Source organism: Ranitomeya variabilis, chromosome 1 (assembly GCF_051348905.1).
Source record: "Ranitomeya variabilis isolate aRanVar5 chromosome 1, aRanVar5.hap1, whole genome shotgun sequence".
NCBI classification, from domain to species: domain Eukaryota; kingdom Metazoa; phylum Chordata; class Amphibia; order Anura; family Dendrobatidae; genus Ranitomeya; species Ranitomeya variabilis.
Window position 1 is genome coordinate 547,702,395 of NC_135232.1, and position 19,703 is coordinate 547,722,097.

A 19,703-nucleotide genomic window follows, 5' to 3' on the forward strand; every position below is an offset into this window, starting at 1 on the left:
CTGCGAGCAGGAGCCGAGTGTCATTAGCATATCGCATCCGATGCAATATGCCAGTGTGACGCCGGCCTAAAGGTGAGTGCTGGGCTCTGCTACCTCCTATAGCACCATAGAGAATGAAATGAGCTGAGGTAGAGCAGTTGGTTAAAGGGAACCTGTCACCCCCAAAATGGAAGGTGAGCTAAGCCCACCGACATCAGGGGCTTATCTACAGCATTCTGTAATGCATTCTGCAATGCTGTAGATAAGCCCCCGCTGTATCCTGAAAGATGAGAAAAAGAGGTTAGATTATACTCACCCAGGGGCGGTCCCGCTGCGGTCCGGTTCGGGGCCTCCCATCTTCTTACAATCACGTAAATCTATCGGACCGGACCGCAGTGGGACCGCCCCTGGGTGAGTATAATCTAACCTCTTTTTCTCATCTTTCAGGATACAGCGGGGGCTTCTCTACAGCATTCACCTTCCATTTTGGGGGGTGACAGGTTCCCTTTAAGGTGAGTGCTGGGGACTGCTACCTCCTACAGCCCCATAGAGAATGAATGGAACAAAGGTAGAGAATGTAGGATAGGTGAGTGCTGGGCTCTGCTTGGTCTTCCCACCACTCACAGCGGGCTCTGTTCTTGCGACTTGGTCTGTGTACGCTCCCACCCCCTCCCTATCAATCTCTCTACTGGTCTTTGGGAAGATGGCTGCCGCTGGGGCTTACCCGAACTTGTCACAAGATTTACTCCTACAATCTCCCTGCTGCTCTTCTCTGGACTGGAGCGCGCCTGTTGGGCACGTGATGCAGAGCGACGGCGCTGATTGGCCGCATTATTCTCACACGTGCTGCCCTTGGTGTCGGACTGTTACTGTCACGGGCTGGGATGTTGAGGACGTGCAGCCACCTTCTGAGCCGCTGGTCACCGTGCGTTACGCACACCCGGGTGAGTGTCCGTCATGTCCCAAGGCAAACCACATCGTGCGCCCCCCGCCGCCACAGTGCGCCCCGTGTATGGCATCCAGAACACGTCTCCTGGCAGCTAGGCACCAGCCTTATGTACAAGACAGGCAGCAACACGAGAGCACTGCACGGGTTGGTTGTGGTGGGAAACCATCCCGATCCTATTGTCCGAGGTTATATATAAGGCCCGCCCCCAAAACGTCTAAACAACCCCCACTGCCCCTCCCTGCTTATTGTTTCTTCACCTGACTCCTCTCACACACGCTCATATCCTCCGCACACTCCTCCCGCACCCTCCCCCGCACACTTCTCCCTCCCCCGCACACTCCTCCCGCACCCTCCCCCGCACACTTCTCCCTCCCCCGCACACTCCTCCCGCATCCTCTCCTGCAGATTCCTCCCTCACCCTCCCCTGCACACTCCCGCATTCTCCCCTGCACACTCCCGCATTCTCCCCTGCACACTCCCGCATTCTCCCCCGCACACTCCTGCCTCACACTCCCCCGCACACTCCTCCCGCTCCCTCCCCCGCACTCCTCCCTCCCCCGCACACTCCTCCCTCCCCCGCACACTCCTCCCGCATCCTCTCCTGCAGATTCCTCCCTCACCCTCCCCTGCACACTCCCGCATTCTCCCCCGCACACTCCTGCCTCACACTCCCCCGCACACTCCTCCCGCACCCTCCCCCGCACACTCCTCCCTCCCCCTCCCCGCACACTCCTCCCTCCCCCGCACACTCCTCCCTCACCCTCCCTGGCACACACCTCCCTTCCCCGCATACTTCTCCGGCACACTCCTCCCTCACCCTCCCCCACACACTCCTCCCTCCCCCGCACACTCCTCCCTCCCCCGCACACTCCCCCTCCCCCGCACACTCCTCCCTCCCCCTCCCCCGCACACTCCTCCCGCATCCTCCCCCGCCCACTCCTCCCACATCCTCCTCCCGACCATTCCTATCATATCATACCTTGCACACTCTTCCTTCCCCGCACACTCCTCTCATATCCTTTCCTTGTACGCTCCTCCCACATGCTTCCCTGCACACCAAACAGGAAGATAGAAACACAAAAAACATATGGCTTCTAGTAGGATGAAACAACATAATACCATATATAGAAGCCTAGATGGATAAGATGTGCAGGACACACCAAAATTAATATATTACCACAAAGAAAATGGTGTACTAGTCCCAGGGTAAATATAAATAACTTTATTGCAATACAAAATATGGACAGACCAAACAATGACGATAAGGGGTTAAAACCGGCACTCAAGACATAGTTACATAAAGGGTGAACAGAGCGGTACACGTAATCCAGACAATAAAACAAAATATATAACCTATGCCCGGTCCACAGTAACACACCATTCCTGTATATGCACCATAACCCAACACCAAACAGGAAGAAAATAGCAGCACCACACAAGTCTTCCAGTAAAAAAATCCTTTGTCCTTTATTTTAACAACGTGCTGTGGACATGGTTACAGAGGGCAGGATAATTGCAAGACGAACTGGTTGAGTTAATGGACTACGGCTGTTTCGCGTGGTATACGCTTCAACGGGTCCAGATCACACCATGCTTCCCCGACCACTCCTACCCCGCACACTGTCCCTCCCTGACTACTCCTCCCACATCTTTGTCCCGCACGCTGTTCCTCCCCTGACCACTCCTCCCACATCTTTCTCCTGCATGCTGTCCCTCCTCTGACCACACCTCCCACATATTTCTCCCGCACGCGGTCCCTCCTCTGACCATTCCTCCCACATCTTTCTCCCGCACGCTGTCCCTCCTCTGACCACTCCTCCCACATCTTTCTCCCGCACGCTGTCCCTCTCCTGACCACTCCTCCCACATCTTTCTCCAGCACACTGTCCCTCCCCTGACCACTCCTCCCACATCTTTGTCCCGCACGCTGTCCCTCCTCTGACCACTCCTCCCACATCTTTCTCCAGCACACTGTCCCTCGCCTGACCACTCCTCCCACATCTTTCTCCCGCACACTGTCCCTCGCCTGACCACTCCTCCCACATCTTTCTCCCGCACACTGTCCCTCCCCTGACCACTCCTCCCACATCTTTGTCCCGCACGCTGTCCCTCCTCTGACCACTCCTCCCACATCTTTCTCCAGCACACTGTCCCTCGCCTGACCACTCCTCCCACATCTTTGTCCCGCACGCTGTCCCTCCTCTGACCACTCCTCCCACATCTTTCTCCAGCACACTGTCCCTCCCCTGACCACTCCTCCCACATCTTTCTCCCGCACGCTGCCCTCCTCTGACCACTCCTCCCACATCTTTCTCCCGCACGCTGTCCCTCCCCCGACCACTCCCACATCTTTCTCCAGCACAGTGTCCTTCCCCTGACCACTCCTCCCACATCTTTCTCCCGCACACTGTCCCTCCCCTGACCACTCCTCCCACATCTTTCTCCCGCACGCTGCCCTCCTCTGACCACTCCTCCCACATCTTTCTCCCGCACGCTGTCCCTCCCCCGACCACTCCCACATCTTTCTCCAGCACAGTGTCCTTCCCCTGACCACTCCTCCCACATCTTTCTCCAGCACACTGTCCCTCCCCTGACCACTCGTCCCACATCTTTCTCCCGCACACTGTCCCTCCCCTGACCACTCCCACATCTTTCTCCTGCACGCTGCCCTCATCTGACCACTCCTCCCACATCTTTCTCCCGCACGCTGTCCCTCCCCCGACCACTCCTCCCACATCTTTCTCTAGCACAGAGTCCTTCCCCCACTGACTGTTCCACATGAGTCACATACATTGTCCCTCCCCCACATTTCTCCTACATCCTCCCCACAGGCTCTTCCCCACATTTCCCTTCCCCCACACATCGCCACTCCCTTGTTTTGCCACTTCCCTGTACAGCGCTCCTCCCTCTATCTGTCCTTTGCTTAGTGCCCTTCCCTCTGCCCCTCCCCACACACTGCTCCTTGCCTGTCTGTATATTTTTGGGTTACGAAAAGCTGATTTCAGGGGACGGTGGTGGTAGAGCGATGGTGGAATGTCCCGCTGGCCAAGAAAGGTGAGGAGCCATACCTGCATCCCCGGAGGCACCGCATCTATCGAGTGCTGGAGGACACCAAGCATGGCCCCAAGGACAAGATGATGCTGATCCTCACACAGAATGTTCACAGTAAGGCCAGGGTGTGGGGTCTTCCTGATCTGTAGGGCCACAGGCTGCCACAATATTTTCTGTCTTTGTCAGAACTGGGCAGTCGCGGAGACACAGTGCTGGTGGACAAACGAGTGGGAAGGAATAAACTGCTGGTGCAGGGAGTGGCAGTCTACGCCTCCCCTGAAAATAAGGAGATGTTCGAAGAGGAAAGAAAGGTGAGGGGTCTAATTGAGGATGGGACAGTTAATGGAAGGGGTGATGGAAGGGACTAGATGGGGGTGAGCTAATGAAAGATTAGGTAGTGGAAGGGGTCTAGATGGGGGTAGATGAGGTAGAGGTCGGGTGATGGGGGGGTATAGACAGGGGTGAGCCATAGAAGGGGTCTAGGTAGGGGTGACCTGTTATATAATAGAATAGCCTCCCCATACAGGTGACAATCCAGCAGCTGTCGGCTGTCCACTATAGCTGGCAATTTGCTGCATTAGCCACGATCAGTGTTGGCACTTCCATATCTGTTTAACCCCTTAGATGCTGCTGTCGATAGTGACTACATCATAGAAATGGTTAACAGAGTGTGGGGGCTTCCTCTTTATCCCAGTTGGTGCCCTCAGATCATGATTGTGTGGTCCTGATGTTTGCTATGGCAGTTCACGGCCAAATAGCTGCCTTAGAGTCTGCCGACAGTTGTAACCTGTTCAGAAGTTAGCGGCATTTAGGTGGTTAAATACACTTTTTCATTCTTGTCATGGCAATTTTAGGTCCCTAAAAATACATTTTGTAAATTTCCGTGAAAAAATGAAAAATTACTGCTTACAGTTTTAAGCCTCCTAAAATACCAACAGAATAAAATAACATTTTACAAATGGTGCTGATGTAAAGCAGGCATGTGGGAAATGTTAGTCATACCACAAAGAAACATTAATAAATATCTGGATTAAAGGGATAATCATTCAATCATTCATGTCTTGTGTTTATTTATAAAAAAAATCAACATATATTTACCATTATCATAAATTATGCCACAAAAAAACAGTCTCAAAATCACTGGGATTTGTTAAAGCGTTCTAGAGTTATCTACTATATAATTGTCTAAGGGTCACTTCCGTCTGTCTGTCTGCCCAAGGCCGTGACCAATCAGCGACAGGCACAGTCTGGCCGTGAATTTGCCCCTCCCTCCCCTGCAGTCATTGCCCCCTCCCTACTCCGCCCCCAGTCAGCGTCCACATAGCGTTAACCGGACTGCCTTACACCGCGGCATAACGCGGTGTAAGGCAGTCCGTTAACGCTTCCATTAACCCTCTGTGTGACCAACTTTTTACTATTGATGCTGCCTATGCAGCATCAATAGTAAAAACATAATGTAAAAAATCATTATATACTCACCCTTCGACGGCCCCCGGATCCAGCCCAGGCCTTTCCCGCTCCTCACGTACCGCTCCGGTCCCCAGAATGCATTGCGGCAATGACCGGAGATGACATGGGATATGGTGCCCACATTGCTATATACTGCGTGGGCTGTGTTATATACTACGTCGGCTGTGCAATATAATACGTGGCTGTGCTATATACTACGTGGGCTGTGTAATATACTACTTGGCTGTGTAATATATTGCGTGGACTGTGCTATATACTGCGTGGGCTGTGTTATATACTGCGTCGGCTCTGCGATGTACTACGTTGCGGTGCAATATACTACTTGGACTGTGCTATATACTACGTGGACTGTGCAATATAGTACGTGGACTGTGCAATATAGTACGTGGACTGTGCAATATAGTACGTGGACTGTGCAATATAGTACGTGGACTGTGCAATATAGTACGTGGACTGTGCAATATAGTACGTGGACTGTGCAATATAGTACGTGGACTGTGCAATATAGTACGTGGCTGTGCAATATAGTACGTGGCTGTGCAATATAGTACGTGGCTGTGCAATATAGTACGTGGCTGTGCAATATAGTACGTGGCTGTGCAATATAGTACGTGGCTGTGCAATATAGTACGTGGCTGTGCAATATAGTACGTGGCTGTGCAATATAGTACGTGGCTGTGCAATATAGTACGTGGCTGTGCAATATAGTACGTGGCTGTGCAATATACTACGTGGCTGTGCAATATACTACGTGGCTGTGCAATATACTACGTGGCTGTGCAATATACTACGTGGCTGTGCAATATACTACGTGGGCTGTGTTATATACTGCGTGGGCTGTGTTATATACTATGTCGCCTGTGCAATATACTACATGGGCTGTGCAATATACTACGTGGCTGTGCAATATACTACGTGGCTGTGCAATATACTACGTGGCTGTGCAATATAGTACGTGGCTGTGCAATATAGTACGTGGCTGTGCAATATACTACGTGGCTGTGCAATATACTACGTGGCTGTGCAATATACTACGTGGCTGTGCAATATACTACGTGGCTGTGCAATATACTACGTGGCTGTGCAATATACTACGTGGCTGTGCAATATACTACGTGGCTGTGCAATATACTACGTGGGCTGTGTTATATACTGCGTGGGCTGTGTTATATACTATGTCGCCTGTGCAATATACTACATGGGCTGTGTAATATATTACGTGGCTGTGCTATATACTGCGTGGGCTGTGCTATATATTGCGTGGGCTGTGTTATATACTGCGTCGGCTGTGCAATATACTACATGGCTGTGCTATATACTATGCAAATAGATCAATGGCTGCACTCAACTGTACTAAAGCAAGGAAATGTGCGATACATGAAATGTGAATAGCTTAATGGCTTGTGAAATCTATGAAAAAACACATGAGATGCTTAGCACAAGATTTGGCCAAAAAATGTGAGCCCATCCACCAAACGTCAAGGTAATCTCAAATCGGATGGGTACCTGACCTGACTGCCTAGTGTGAACACATACCTGTGGCTAATAACATGGTAAAGCCTGCATTTATAGGAAGGTCAGAACCAACTGTGTTTGGATGTAATTAAAATCACAGCTGTTGTGAATTCTGCTCTTGGGCTCCCTCCGGTGGTTATAAGTGGTAGCGCTGCTGTCTTTGGATCTCTGCATTCATCAGGTGTGTCCACTTATTGCAATCCTGACTGGGCTATTTAGTCTTGCTTGACCCTTTAGGCAGTGCCAGTTGTCCATTGTTTCTGGAGGATTCACATCCCTGCCTGGTCTCTCCTGCTTTGCTGTTTATTTCAACAAAGATAAGTTCTGGCTTTGTTTTTTGCAGTCCACATGCTGTGGGCCTTATTGTTCAGTTCTTTTCCATATTTTGTCTTGTCCAGCTTGGTCAGTATAAGGATTTGTTCAGCCAAGCTGGTATCTCTGGAGATGCAGATATACCCTCCATATCTTTAGTTAGATGTGGAGATTTTGTATTTTCTGTGGTGGATATTTTCTAGTGTTTTAATACTGACCGCATAGTACTCTGTCCTATCCTTTCTATTTAGCTAGAGCGGCCTCTTTTGCTAAATCCTGATTTCAGTCTGCGTATGTTATTTCCCTCTTCTCTCACAGTCAATATTTGTGGGGGGCTGTCTATCCTTTGGGGATTTTCTCTGAGGCAAGATAGTTTTCCCTTTTCTATCTCTAGGGGTATTTAGTCCTCCGGCTGTGTCGAGATGTCTAGGAAGTGTTAGGTACATTCCACGGCTACTTCTAGTTGCGGTGTTAAGTTCAGGGTCTGCGGTCAGTACAGGTACCACCTTCTCCAGAGTACGTCTCATGCTGCTCCTAGGCCACCAGATCATAACACACAGCATGGTAAAGGGCGGGGCGTTCAAGTCAGAAAAAAATAGTACATAGTAAATATAAGTAAACTGACTGAACAGCAATCTAGTCTGAACTGGTGCATAACCAAAAAAGCCATTGATCTATTTGCTATGTAAGACTTTTTTGGTTATGCACCAGTTCAGACTAGATTGCTGTTCAGTCAGTTTACTTATATTTACTATGTACTATTTTTTTCTGACTTGAACGCCCCGCTCTTTACCATGCTGTGATTTTAATTACATCCAAACACAGTTGGTTCTGACCTTCCTATAAATGCAGGCTTTACCATGTTATTAGCCATAGGTATGTGTTCACACTAGGCAGTCAGGTCAGGTACCCATCCGATTTGAGATTACCTTGACGTTTGGTGGATGGGCTCACATTTTTTGGCCAAATCGATCTATCCATAGATCGATCTATCTATCCTATCTATCTATCTATCTATCTATCTATCTATCTATCTATCTATCTATCTATCGTATCTGTCCATAGATATATCCATCCATAGATATATCTATCTAGAGATAGATAATACCAAGCTCGATGTTTAGTAATAAACATAATAAAATGGTACATAAAGAATGAAAGACACACACACAATCTGCGTTAGGCCGGTGTCACGCTTGCTAGAAACTTGCACAAGTCTCGCACCTCAGTATCAGACACTACCACTAGCACTTGGGACTGGAGCGTTTAGCTGCATAGAAATACATGCAGCCACAAACTCTGGTCCCGAGTGTCGGCAGTGTCTGGTACTGAGGTGCGAGTTTCTCGCAAGTGTGACCCCGGCCCTAAACGCAATATCTGTTTAATAAATAAAAAAATGGCGTGTGCTCCCGCGCAATTTTCTGCGCCAGAGAGGAAAAGCCGATGGCTGGGGGGCCGATGTTTATAGCCTGGGAAGGGGGCTAATACCCATGGAGCTTCCCAGGCTAAGAATATCAGCCCGCAGCTGTATATTTAGCCTTTACTGGCTATTAGAATAGGGGGACCCCCCAAAAAATGATGTGGGGTCCCCATTTAATTAATAGCCTGAAAGGCTATAGGTTATGCAGACAGCTGTGGGCTGATATTCATAGGCTAGAGTGTGGCCATGGATAATGTCCCCCCCCCCCCCCTCCCCCGGTTACAAACACCAGCACTAAGCCGCCCCAGAAATGGCGCATCTGTAAGATGCACCAATTTCAGCACTTAGCCTCTCTCTTCCCACTGCCCTAGCGGTGGCATATGGGGTAATAAGGGGTTAATGTCACCTTTGATTGTAAGGTGACATGAAGCCCGGTTAGTATTAATAATAATAATAATAATAATTTTTATTTATATAGCGCCAACATAATCCGCAGCACTTTACAATTAAGCGGGGACATGTACAGACAATAAATTCAATACAAGTTAAGGCAATTTAAACAGTGACATTAGGAGTGTGGTCCCTGCTCACAAGCTTACAATCTACAAGTAATGGAGTCTAATCTAATAAATCTAATAGTAATGGAGAGATGTCAATAAGAAACTTATCCATTACTAATCCTATAGTAGTGAAAGGGTTAAAGACACAGCCAGAAAAAAGTATTTTAATATTCTTAATTTCACCATACTTACAACCACGCCTACTTCCCCGAAGCCATCGATCACCTGCAAAAAATAATAAACCAAGAGTTTACTTCCTGGTCCGATACAGTCCAATTAATAATGAGTGTCCCACGAAGATCTCCCCTATAGAACAGTGACATCGGGTGATGTCACTGCTCTATAGGCCTCCCATGATGCACTGGCAGGAGATAATGGCTCCTGCAGTGCATCGCTGAAGAGGTTACCTGTGTTCAGGCTCGCTTTACGGCAATGCTGCTTGGGAATTTTCTCACACAGCCCTGCCTTTGAGAATGAACTCGGGTGACCTCTCTTTCCGGCAGCGGCAGAGGGATACATTTGTGGAGGATTACCTCCGCCTGTCAGTTCATCTCAGAGGCCCTGTAGATCGCTGACATCGCCCGATGTCACTGTTCTACATGGGAGATCGTCGTGGCACACTCGTTATTAACTGGACTACGGCGGAAAGGTAAGTATAGGTTGGTTTATTATGTTATTTTTGTTACAGGCGATCGATGGCTTCGGGGACTAGGTGATTGGTGAATATGTACTATATGTGTGTATGTTTGTTTTTTTTAGTTTTTTTTTTTTTACACTTGAACAGTAGCCGGATGATGAGATTACTGTTGTCCCATCATCCGGCTAGCTGTCACTGTAGCAGACATAGTCGGATGGGACTACTAGTCCCATCAAACGATGCCTGCCTAAACACAACAGCCACACACACACATATAGCCCCACACACACAGATCATGCAAATACCGGCTCATACAGCCCCGCACATCTCCGCTCACACACACATACAGCCCTGCACACCTGCACACAGCCCCACAGACACAATCAAACACCCGCACACAGCCCCGCACATCTCCGCCCACACACACTCTCCACCCACCCACTCTTCCCCCTCCCAATCTGCAGCGTTTCTCGCAGGCAAATCCGCAGCAAATCCGCAGATCTTTTTTAAACCTGTGGTTTTGCTGTGGTTTGGCCTGACACAATGGAAGTCAATGGGTGCAGAAACGCTGCAGATCCGCAAAAAGAATGGACATGCTGCAGAAAAAAAAAGCTGCAATTCCGCGCGTTTTTGTCTGCAGCATGTGCACTACAAATGTCAATTTCACATAGACTAACATTGCTTGTGCACTACACTGAGGATTTGATGCAATTCCAAAAATGCTGCGGATCTGCAACGTGTGCACATAGCCTAAGGGGTTAAAGGAGTCTAGATAGGGATGGACCAGGGAGAGGTCAGGTGATTGAAGGGGTCATGATGGGGTGGGCCAGAAGAGGTCAAGTGAAGGAAGGGGGGGGGGCTCAGCCACGGATGTGTCTGGTGATGGAAGGGGTCTAGATAGAGGTGGGCCAGGGAGAGGTTAGATGATGGAAGGGGTGTAGATCAGGGTGGGCTTGGGAAAGGTCAGATGATGGTAAGGGTCTAGATGGGGGTGGACTAGGGAGAGGCCAGGTAATGGAAGGGGTCTAGATGAGGGGTGGGCCAGGGAGGGGTCAGGTGATGGAAAGGGTCTAGATGGGAGTGGGCTAGGGAGAGGCCAGGTAATGGAAGGGGTCTAGATGGGGATGGTCCAGGGAGAGATCAGGTGATGGAAGGGGTCTAGATGGGGAGAAGCCAGGTTATGGATGGGGTCTAGATGGGGGTGGGACAGATAGAGATCAGGTGATGGAAGGAGTCTAGATGGGGGTAGGCCAGGGAGAGATCAGGTGATGGAAGCTGTAATGAAAACACGAGAAGACCAGGGGGATAAGGATATCACCCCGCCGTCACGAATCTGTGACATAGCTTACACAGTCACAGCTCTCTTGCTACCCTCAGGTCAGTTAGGTAACTGCACCTAGGATAAGTGGTCGCCGAAGAGACTGCCCTGTCACGTACTGGTTATCGGGGCACTCTGCAGTGAGGGAGGTATATATATCACTGGTCCCAGGCCGGGAATATATGTATATAAACCTCCAATCCGTCACTGCCAGGATCCCCCAATAACTCTAGAACAGTTTGCTGCCACCAGTTCCTCGTTAGATATAAGCCCGGTCCATTAACAAGCTTATATCGTGTCAGAAACCAACCCCAGGTAGCGTATAACTACTAGCCGGACTCACAGACATTGGAAATCAGGTTTGGAGATAACAGATCAGCCCAAAATGAATTGATATTTTAATTGCCAACAGGCGCACTAGATACTACAAATATATACAGGGTAATATACAGAGATTACAGTCAGAAGTACAGATAAAAGTAGGGTACAGGTTGGGATTAGTTGTATGTGCCACATACCGTTCTGTATAATTTGCGGATGAGGGAAGCTCTCGTATTCACAGGCACCTTCTTAGTTCCTGGTCCGTCTACACACGCGATGGGACGTGGCTTCCATGGCAGAACAAAGACTGGGCTCAAAGTGTGTAGCTAGCTTTTAATCCCTAGCTCGCACCCTCCCATATTTGCTACCGCACCGCTGGGTTGGGCTGAAATCTCCTCACTTGACCTCCTAGCTGAAATAATTCCAAATATCTAGGTTGGGTCATAACTTCCTAGTGGGAGGTTCAAACGGGACGACTGACGTCTCAACTGGTTAGTTGGGGCTGGACCGATACAGAGAGTCCAAACTTGGATTGGCTAACAGGTTCTGTAGGGCCAGTCTCGATAGCTCTGAATCCGGGACCGCTAGAGAAAGATGAGACGCAGGAGAGTGTGCAAGGGGCTCCCAGGTTTCTGGTGGTATATCGGACATAACCCTGAGATGCACAGTACTTTCATACTTCATCTCTAGAGGTCGGTGACTCTTGATCTGGAGTTTTCCCTTGAAGTAGGAAGACTTGCACAAAAGACAGCAGGGGGTCCAAGCACTGCTTCTCCTTGCCTTCATTAACACGTGGCCTCTAATTCTCTGGTCATTTAGCAAAAGTTCTACTCTTGTGGGGATATGTGTACTTTTCCCAAGGGTGGGGGGCCACATTTCAGGAGTGGAGGGAGATCCCTGGATAAGCTATGGGGCCTGAATTCATAAATCCCATCAGCATTCCCGTGGTTGCGCCCCCTTTTGTGACGAATGGTGAAGTGGTATTGCTGGAGTGCCAGGCTCCAGAGCAGCAACTGTTATGGTTTCCAATGGCAAGGAAACATCGGAAGCATAGAATAAACGGACAAGCTCTCGGGTGATGGAAACTAGAGCTGACCGCGATGCTAAACCTACACACCACACTAGAAGTAGCCAGGGGGCATTCCTGCGTTGTCTCTAGATGCCGCGCGCCAGCCGGAGAACTAACTACCCCTGGTAGAAGAAAACACAGTCCTGGCTTGCCTCCAGAGAATGTCCCCACAGGAGATAGCAGCCCCCCACATATAATAACGGTGAGAGCAGATGAAAAGACACACGTAGTATGAAAGCAGATTTAGCACAGAGAGGCCCGCTAACTAAATAGCAGAAAGATACAACAGAGGACTTCGCGGTCAGCTGCAAAACCCTTCAAAACACCATCCTGAAATTACCTTAACTCATGTGACAACTCATGCCACTGGAGTGGTAATTTCAGCCCAACAAGAGCTTCCAGCTGCAGAGATTCACATAAGTGCAAACTGGACAAAACATACAAAAATAGACTTAAGGACTAAAGTGTCCAACTTAGCTGAGCAGAAAACTGGGAGCAGGAACATGCAACGGAATCACTCTGGATACATTGATGGCCAGCATTAGAATGACTGAGGGGCAAGGTTAAATAGGATACTCCCACATCCTGATAGGAACAGGTGAACTGAGAAGGCAAAGCTTGCAGGACACCAGTACCACAAGAGACCACCGGGGGAGCCCACGAACCGAATCACAACAGTACCCCCCCCTTAAGGAGGGGGCACCGAACCCTCACAAGAACCACCAGGGCGATCTGGATGAGCCCTATGAAAGGCACGGACCAAATCAGAAGCATGAACATCAGAAGCTGTAACCCAAGAATTATCCTCTTGACCGTAGCCCTTCCATTTCACCAGATATTGAAGTCTCCGTCTGGAAACACGGGAGTCCAAGATTTTCTCCACCACGTACTCCAATTCACCCTCAACCAGCACAGGAGCAGGAGGCTCAACAGAAGGCACAAGTGTTACCTCATACCTCCGCAATAATGACCGATGGAAGACATTATGGATAGCAAAGGATGCTGGGAGGTCCAAACGAAAAGACACAGGGTTAAGAATTTCCAAAATCTTATAAGGACCGATGAACCGAGGCTTAAACTTAGGAGAAGAGACCCTCATAGGGACAAAACGGGAGGACAACCACACCAAGTCCCCAACACGAAGACGAGGACCAACACGACGATGGCGATTAGCAAAACGTTGAGTCTTCTCCTGGGACAACTCCAAATTGTCCACCACCTGCCCCCAAATACGATGCAACCTATCCACCATGGTATCCACTCCAGGACAATCCGAAGACTCCACCTGACCAGATGAAAAACGAGGATGGAACCCTGAATTGCAAAAGAAAGGGGAGACCAAAGTGGCAGAACTGGCCCGATTATTAAGGGCAAACTCAGCCAACGGCAAAAAGGAGACCCAGTCATCCTGATCAGCAGACACGAAACACCTCAAATAAGTCTCCAAGGTCTGATTAGTACGTTCCGTCTGGCCATTTGTCTGGGGATGAAATGCAGACGAAAAAGACAAATCAATGCCCATCCTGGCACAAAACGCCCGCCAAAATCTGGACACAAACTGGGATCCCCTGTCGGAAACGATATTCTCCGGAATACCATGCAGCCGAACCACATTCTGAAAAAACAGGGGCACCAACTCAGATGAGGAAGGCAGCTTGGGCAAGGGCACCAAATGAACCATCTTAGAAAAGCGGTCACACACCACCCAAATGACGGACATCTTCTGAGAAACAGGGAGATCAGAAATAAAATCCATAGAGATGTGTGTCCAAGGCCTCTTAGGAACAGGCAAGGGCAACAACAACCCACTAGCCCGAGAACAACAAGGCTTGGCCCGAGCACAAACATCGCAAGACTGCACAAAAGTACGCACGTCCCGAGACAGGGAAGGCCACCAGAAGGACCTAGCCACCAAATCTCTGGTACCAAAAATTCCCGGATGACCTGCCAACGCAGAAGAATGAACCTCCGAGATGACTCTATTGGTCCACTCTTCCGGCACAAACAATCTACCAGGCGGACAACGATCAGGCCGATCCGCCTGAAACTCTTGTAAAGCACGTCGCAGGTCTGGGAAGACAGCAGACAATATCACCCCATCCTTAAGGATACCCGTAGGTTTAGAATCACCAGGGGAATCAGGTTCAAAACTCCTAGAAAGGGCATCCGCCTTCACATTCTTAGTACCTGGCAGATACGAAACCACAAAATTAAACCGGGAGAAAAACAACGACCAGCGCGCCTGTCTAGGATTCAGACGTCTGGCCGACTCAAGATAAATCAAATTTTTGTGATCAGTCAAGACCACCACCAGATGTTTAGCACCCTCAAGCCAATGACGCCACTCCTCGAATGCCCACTTCATCGCCAAAAGCTCCCGATTACCGACGTCATAATTTCGCTCGGCGGGCGAAAATTTTCGAGAAAAGAACGCACAAGGTCTCATCACTGAACAATCTGAACTTTTCTGCGACAAAACCGCCCCCGCTTCGATCTCGGAAGCATCAACTTCCACCTGAAAAGGAAGAGAAACATCAGGCTGGCACAACACCGGAGCAGAAGAAAAACGGCGCTTAAGCTCCCGAAAGGCCTCCACAGCAGCAGGAGACCAATCTGCAACATCAGCACCCTTTTTAGTCAAATCAGTCAAAGGCCTGACAACGCTAGAAAAACCAGTTATGAATCGACGATAAAAGTTAGCAAAGCCCAAAAATTTCTGAAGGCCCTTAAGAGAAGTCGGTTGCGTCCAGTCACAAATAGCCCGAACCTTCACAGGATCCATCTCAATAGAAGAGGGGGAAAAAATGTACCCCAAAAAAGAAATCTTCTGAACCCCAAAAACACACTTTGAACCTTTAACAAACAAAGAATTGGTCCGCAAAACCTGAAAAACCCTCCTAACTTGTTGAACATGAGATTCCCAGTCATCCGAAAAAATCAAGATATCGTCCAAATACACAATCATAAATTTATCCAGATATTCACGGAAAATATTGTGCATAAAAGACTGAAAGACCGAAGGGGCATTTGACAGACCAAAAGGCATCACCAAATACTCAAAATGGCCCTCGGGCGTATTAAATGCGGTTTTCCACTCATCCCCCTGCTTAATTCGCACCAAATTATACGCACCGCGAAGATCAATCTTAGAGAACCACTTCGCCCCCTCAATGCGAGCAAATAAATCTGTCAGCAATGGCAAAGGATACTGATACTTGACTGTGATCTTATTCAAGAGTCTATAATCAATACAAGGTCTCAAAGAACCATCGCTTTTAGCTACGAAAAAGAACCCCGCTCCAAGAGGAGACGAAGAAGGACGAATATGTCCCTTTTCCAAGGACTCCCTAATATACTCTCGCATGGCAGCATGTTCAGGTACAGACAGATTGAATAGACGACCCTTAGGAAATTTACTGCCAGGGATCAAATCTATGGCGCAATCGCAATCTCTGTGAGGAGGAAGAGAATTAAGAGTAGATTCCTCAAAAACCTCACGATAATCAGACAAAAACTCAGGAATTTCAGAGGGAATAGATGAAGCAATGGAGACCAAAGATGTGTCCCCATGATTTCCCTGACATCCCCAGCTTAGTACAGACATTGTTTTCCAGTCAAGCACTGGGTTATGAGTTTGCAACCATGGCAATCCCAGCACCAACACATCATGTAGATTATACAGTACAAGGAAGCGAATCACCTCTTGATGGTCTGGAGTCATACGCATAGTCACTTGTGTCCAGTATTGTGGTTTATTACTAGCCAATGGTGTAGAATCAATACCCTTTAAAGGTATAGGAACTTCCAGAGGCTCTAGATCAAACCCACAGCGCCTGGCAAAGGACCAATCCATAAGACTCAAAGCGGCGCCAGAATCCACATACGCATCCGCAACAATAGAAGATAACGAACAAATCAGAGTTACAGACAAAATAAACTTGGACTGCAAAGTGCCAATAGCAGAGGATTTATCAACTTTCTTTGTTCGTTTAGAGCATGCTGATATAACATGAGTAGAATTTCCACAATAGAAGCACAAATGATTTTTGCGCCTATAAATCTGTCGTTCGCTTCTGGACAGAAAGCTATCACATTGCATACTCTGTGGTGCCTCTTCAGAAGACACCGCCAACTGGTGCACAGGTTTGCGTTCCCGTAAACGCCGATCAATCTGAATTGCCATTGTCATGGACTCATTCAGACCAGTAGGCGCAGGAAACCCCACCATGACGTCTTTTACAGCATCAGAGAGACCTTCTCTGAAAATTGCCGCCAGAGCGCACTCATTCCACTGAGTAAGCACAGACCATTTTCAAAATTTTTGGCAATATATTTCGGCTTCATCTTGCCCCTGAGAGAGGGCTATTAGGGCTTTCTCAGCCTGAATCTCCAAATTTGGTTCCTCATAAAGCAACCCCAAAGCCAGAAAAAACGCATCCACATTGAGCAACGCAGGATCCCCTGGTGCCAATGAAAATGCCCAATTTTGGGGGTCACCCCGCAGTAAAGAAATAACAATTTTTACTTGCTGGGCAGGATCTCCAGCAGAATGAGATCTCAGCGAAAGAAACAATTTACAATTGTATTTAAAATTTAGAAAACCAGATCGATCTCCAGAAAAAAACTCCGGTATAGGAATTTTAGGTTCAGACCGAGGAGCATGTAACAAAAAATCTTGTATATTCTGAACTTTAGAGGCAAGATTATACAAATTGGTAGCCAGACTCTGGGGATCCATATTTCAACAGATAAAGTCTGAGCCATTCAGGGGTTAAGAGGAGAGGAAAACAGGAGACTGCAATTAGAGCTGGAGTGCAACTTCAGAGGAAAGAAAAAAAAAAAAAAAAAAAAGGTTTCACACAGTTCCTTTTCTCTCCTGCTTCAGCCTATAGATTAAACATTTGGGCTGCCCATACTGTTATGGTTTCCAATGGCAAGGAAACATCGGAAGCATAGAATAAACGGACAAGCTCTCGGGTGATGGAAACTAGAGCTGACCGCGATGCTAAACCTACACACCACACTAGAAGTAGCCAGGGGGCATTCCTGCGTTGTCTCTAGATGCCGCGCGCCAGCCGGAGAACTAACTACCCCTGGTAGAAGAAAACACAGTCCTGGCTTGCCTCCAGAGAATGTCCCCACAGGAGATAGCAGCCCCCCACATATAATAACGGTGAGAGCAGATGAAAAGACACACGTAGTATGAAAGCAGATTTAGCACAGAGAGGCCCGCTAACTAAATAGCAGAAAGATACAACAGAGGACTTCGCGGTCAGCTGCAAAACCCTTCAAAACACCATCCTGAAATTACCTTAACTCATGTGACAACTCATGCCACTGGAGTGGTAATTTCAGCCCAACAAGAGCTTCCAGCTGCAGAGATTCATATAAGTGCAAACTGGACAAAACATACAAAAATAGACTTAAGGACTAAAGTGTCCAACTTAGCTGAGCAGAAAACTGGGAGCAGGAACATGCAACGGAATCACTCTGGATACATTGATGGCCAGCATTAGAATGACTGAGGGGCAAGGTTAAATAGGATACTCCCACATCCTGATAGGAACAGGTGAACTGAGAAGGCAAAGCTTGCAGGACACCAGTACCACAAGAGACCACCGGGGGAGCCCACAAACCGAATCACAACAAGCAACCTCCCATTCGTCCCGGAGACCGTGTGTAACCAGCTGAGGGGGTTGTGGTCCATCTCCACGGTGAAGTGGTGCCCGTATGAGTAGGGCTGCAGGGTCCATACTATTGCCAGGCATTCCTTTTCCATCGTGGAGTAGGCCACCTCCTTCGGCAATAGCTTCCTGTTCAGGTACAAGACGTCGAGTTAACCTGACTGAGCACAGCACCGAGGCCAAAGTCACTGGCATCGGTCTTGTGGAGAAATGGGGTCAGTGGGTGCTCTCGTCCGCTGGCCCGGCTGTCTTTAGCGAGACTGCATGGACCAATGCTCATACCATTGAACGCCCGCTCTATCTCCCAGTGGGCAATACACTACACAGACAACACAGGGTTAAGGTAAAACAGTGTGGCAATACTTTATTGAACCACAACACACAATAGCAAACAGAACAATCCCACCAATTACCACAAGATGATGCACATTACAGGGCCTCACCCTTCCGCTGACTCGCCGAGATAATGGTAGATGTTATGTCAGAGCTCCCAGGGTCGCTACTCCATCTGTGGATGCACGCACAGAGAAGGTAACGACAAGCATAGGGAGATGACCAAGAACTGTCCATAGAGTCCATACAAGGTCCAAAGCCAGTTGACATGATGTCAGAGCTCCCAGGGTCACTACTCCATCTGTGGATGCATGCACAGAGAAGAGGTAACGGCAAGCACATAGGGAGATGACCAAGAACAGTCCATAGAGTCCATACAAGGTCCTAAGCCAGTTGACACGAGAGTCACCACCTGGCTTATCTGACCATCTCCATGGCACCAGGCGACCAGCGGGTCCCAACCCTGACTTTCTCCAAACATATCCATGGTTCAGAGATGGTCACTGGATCAGATCTGTGTCCTTCCAACCGGAGCCGAAAACCCCTGGGTTGTTTCCTATAGAATCATAGATCAGTGTCCCTCGTGATGGTGCCATGATGAATTGGCTGCAGTCCTTTCTCTTGTCTGTTGGGTGGTTTGCAGAATGTCTGGCTGATAGCTCTGTGTTAAGGTACCATTACACTAAACGACTTACCAACGATCACAACCAGCGATACGACCTGGCCGTGATAGTTGGTAAGTCGTTGTGTGGTCGCTGGGGAGCTGTCACACAGACAGCTCTCTCCAGCGACCAACGATCAGGGGAACGACTTCGGCATCGTTGAAACTGTCTTCAACGATGCCGAAGTCCCCCTGCAGCCCCCGGGTAACCAGGGTAAACATCGGGTTACTAAATGCAGGGCCGCGCTTAGTATCCCGATATTTACCCTGGTTACCATTGTAAAAGTAAAAAAAAAAAACACTACATACTCACATTCTGATGTCTGTCATGTCCCCCGCCGGCGTCCACCGGCGTGCACTGAATGTGTCAGCACCGGCAGTAACAGCGGTGACGTCACCGCTGTGCTCTGCTTTACGGCCGGCC

General features: G+C 48.8%; 1 protein-coding gene across 1 annotated transcript in view; it reads left to right on the forward strand.

Moving 5' to 3' along the window:
* Positions 1-770: 770 nt before the first annotated feature.
* Positions 771-19,703, forward strand: part of MRPL9 (mitochondrial ribosomal protein L9) — a 39,116-nt gene continuing 20,183 nt past the window's right edge. The window contains exons 1-3 of the mRNA XM_077255211.1: positions 771-923; positions 3,934-4,093; positions 4,166-4,290. Of these exons, the coding sequence (XP_077111326.1) occupies positions 864-923; positions 3,934-4,093; positions 4,166-4,290 (345 nt within the window). The 5' untranslated portion in view covers positions 771-863. The remainder of the gene's footprint in view (positions 924-3,933; positions 4,094-4,165; positions 4,291-19,703) is intronic.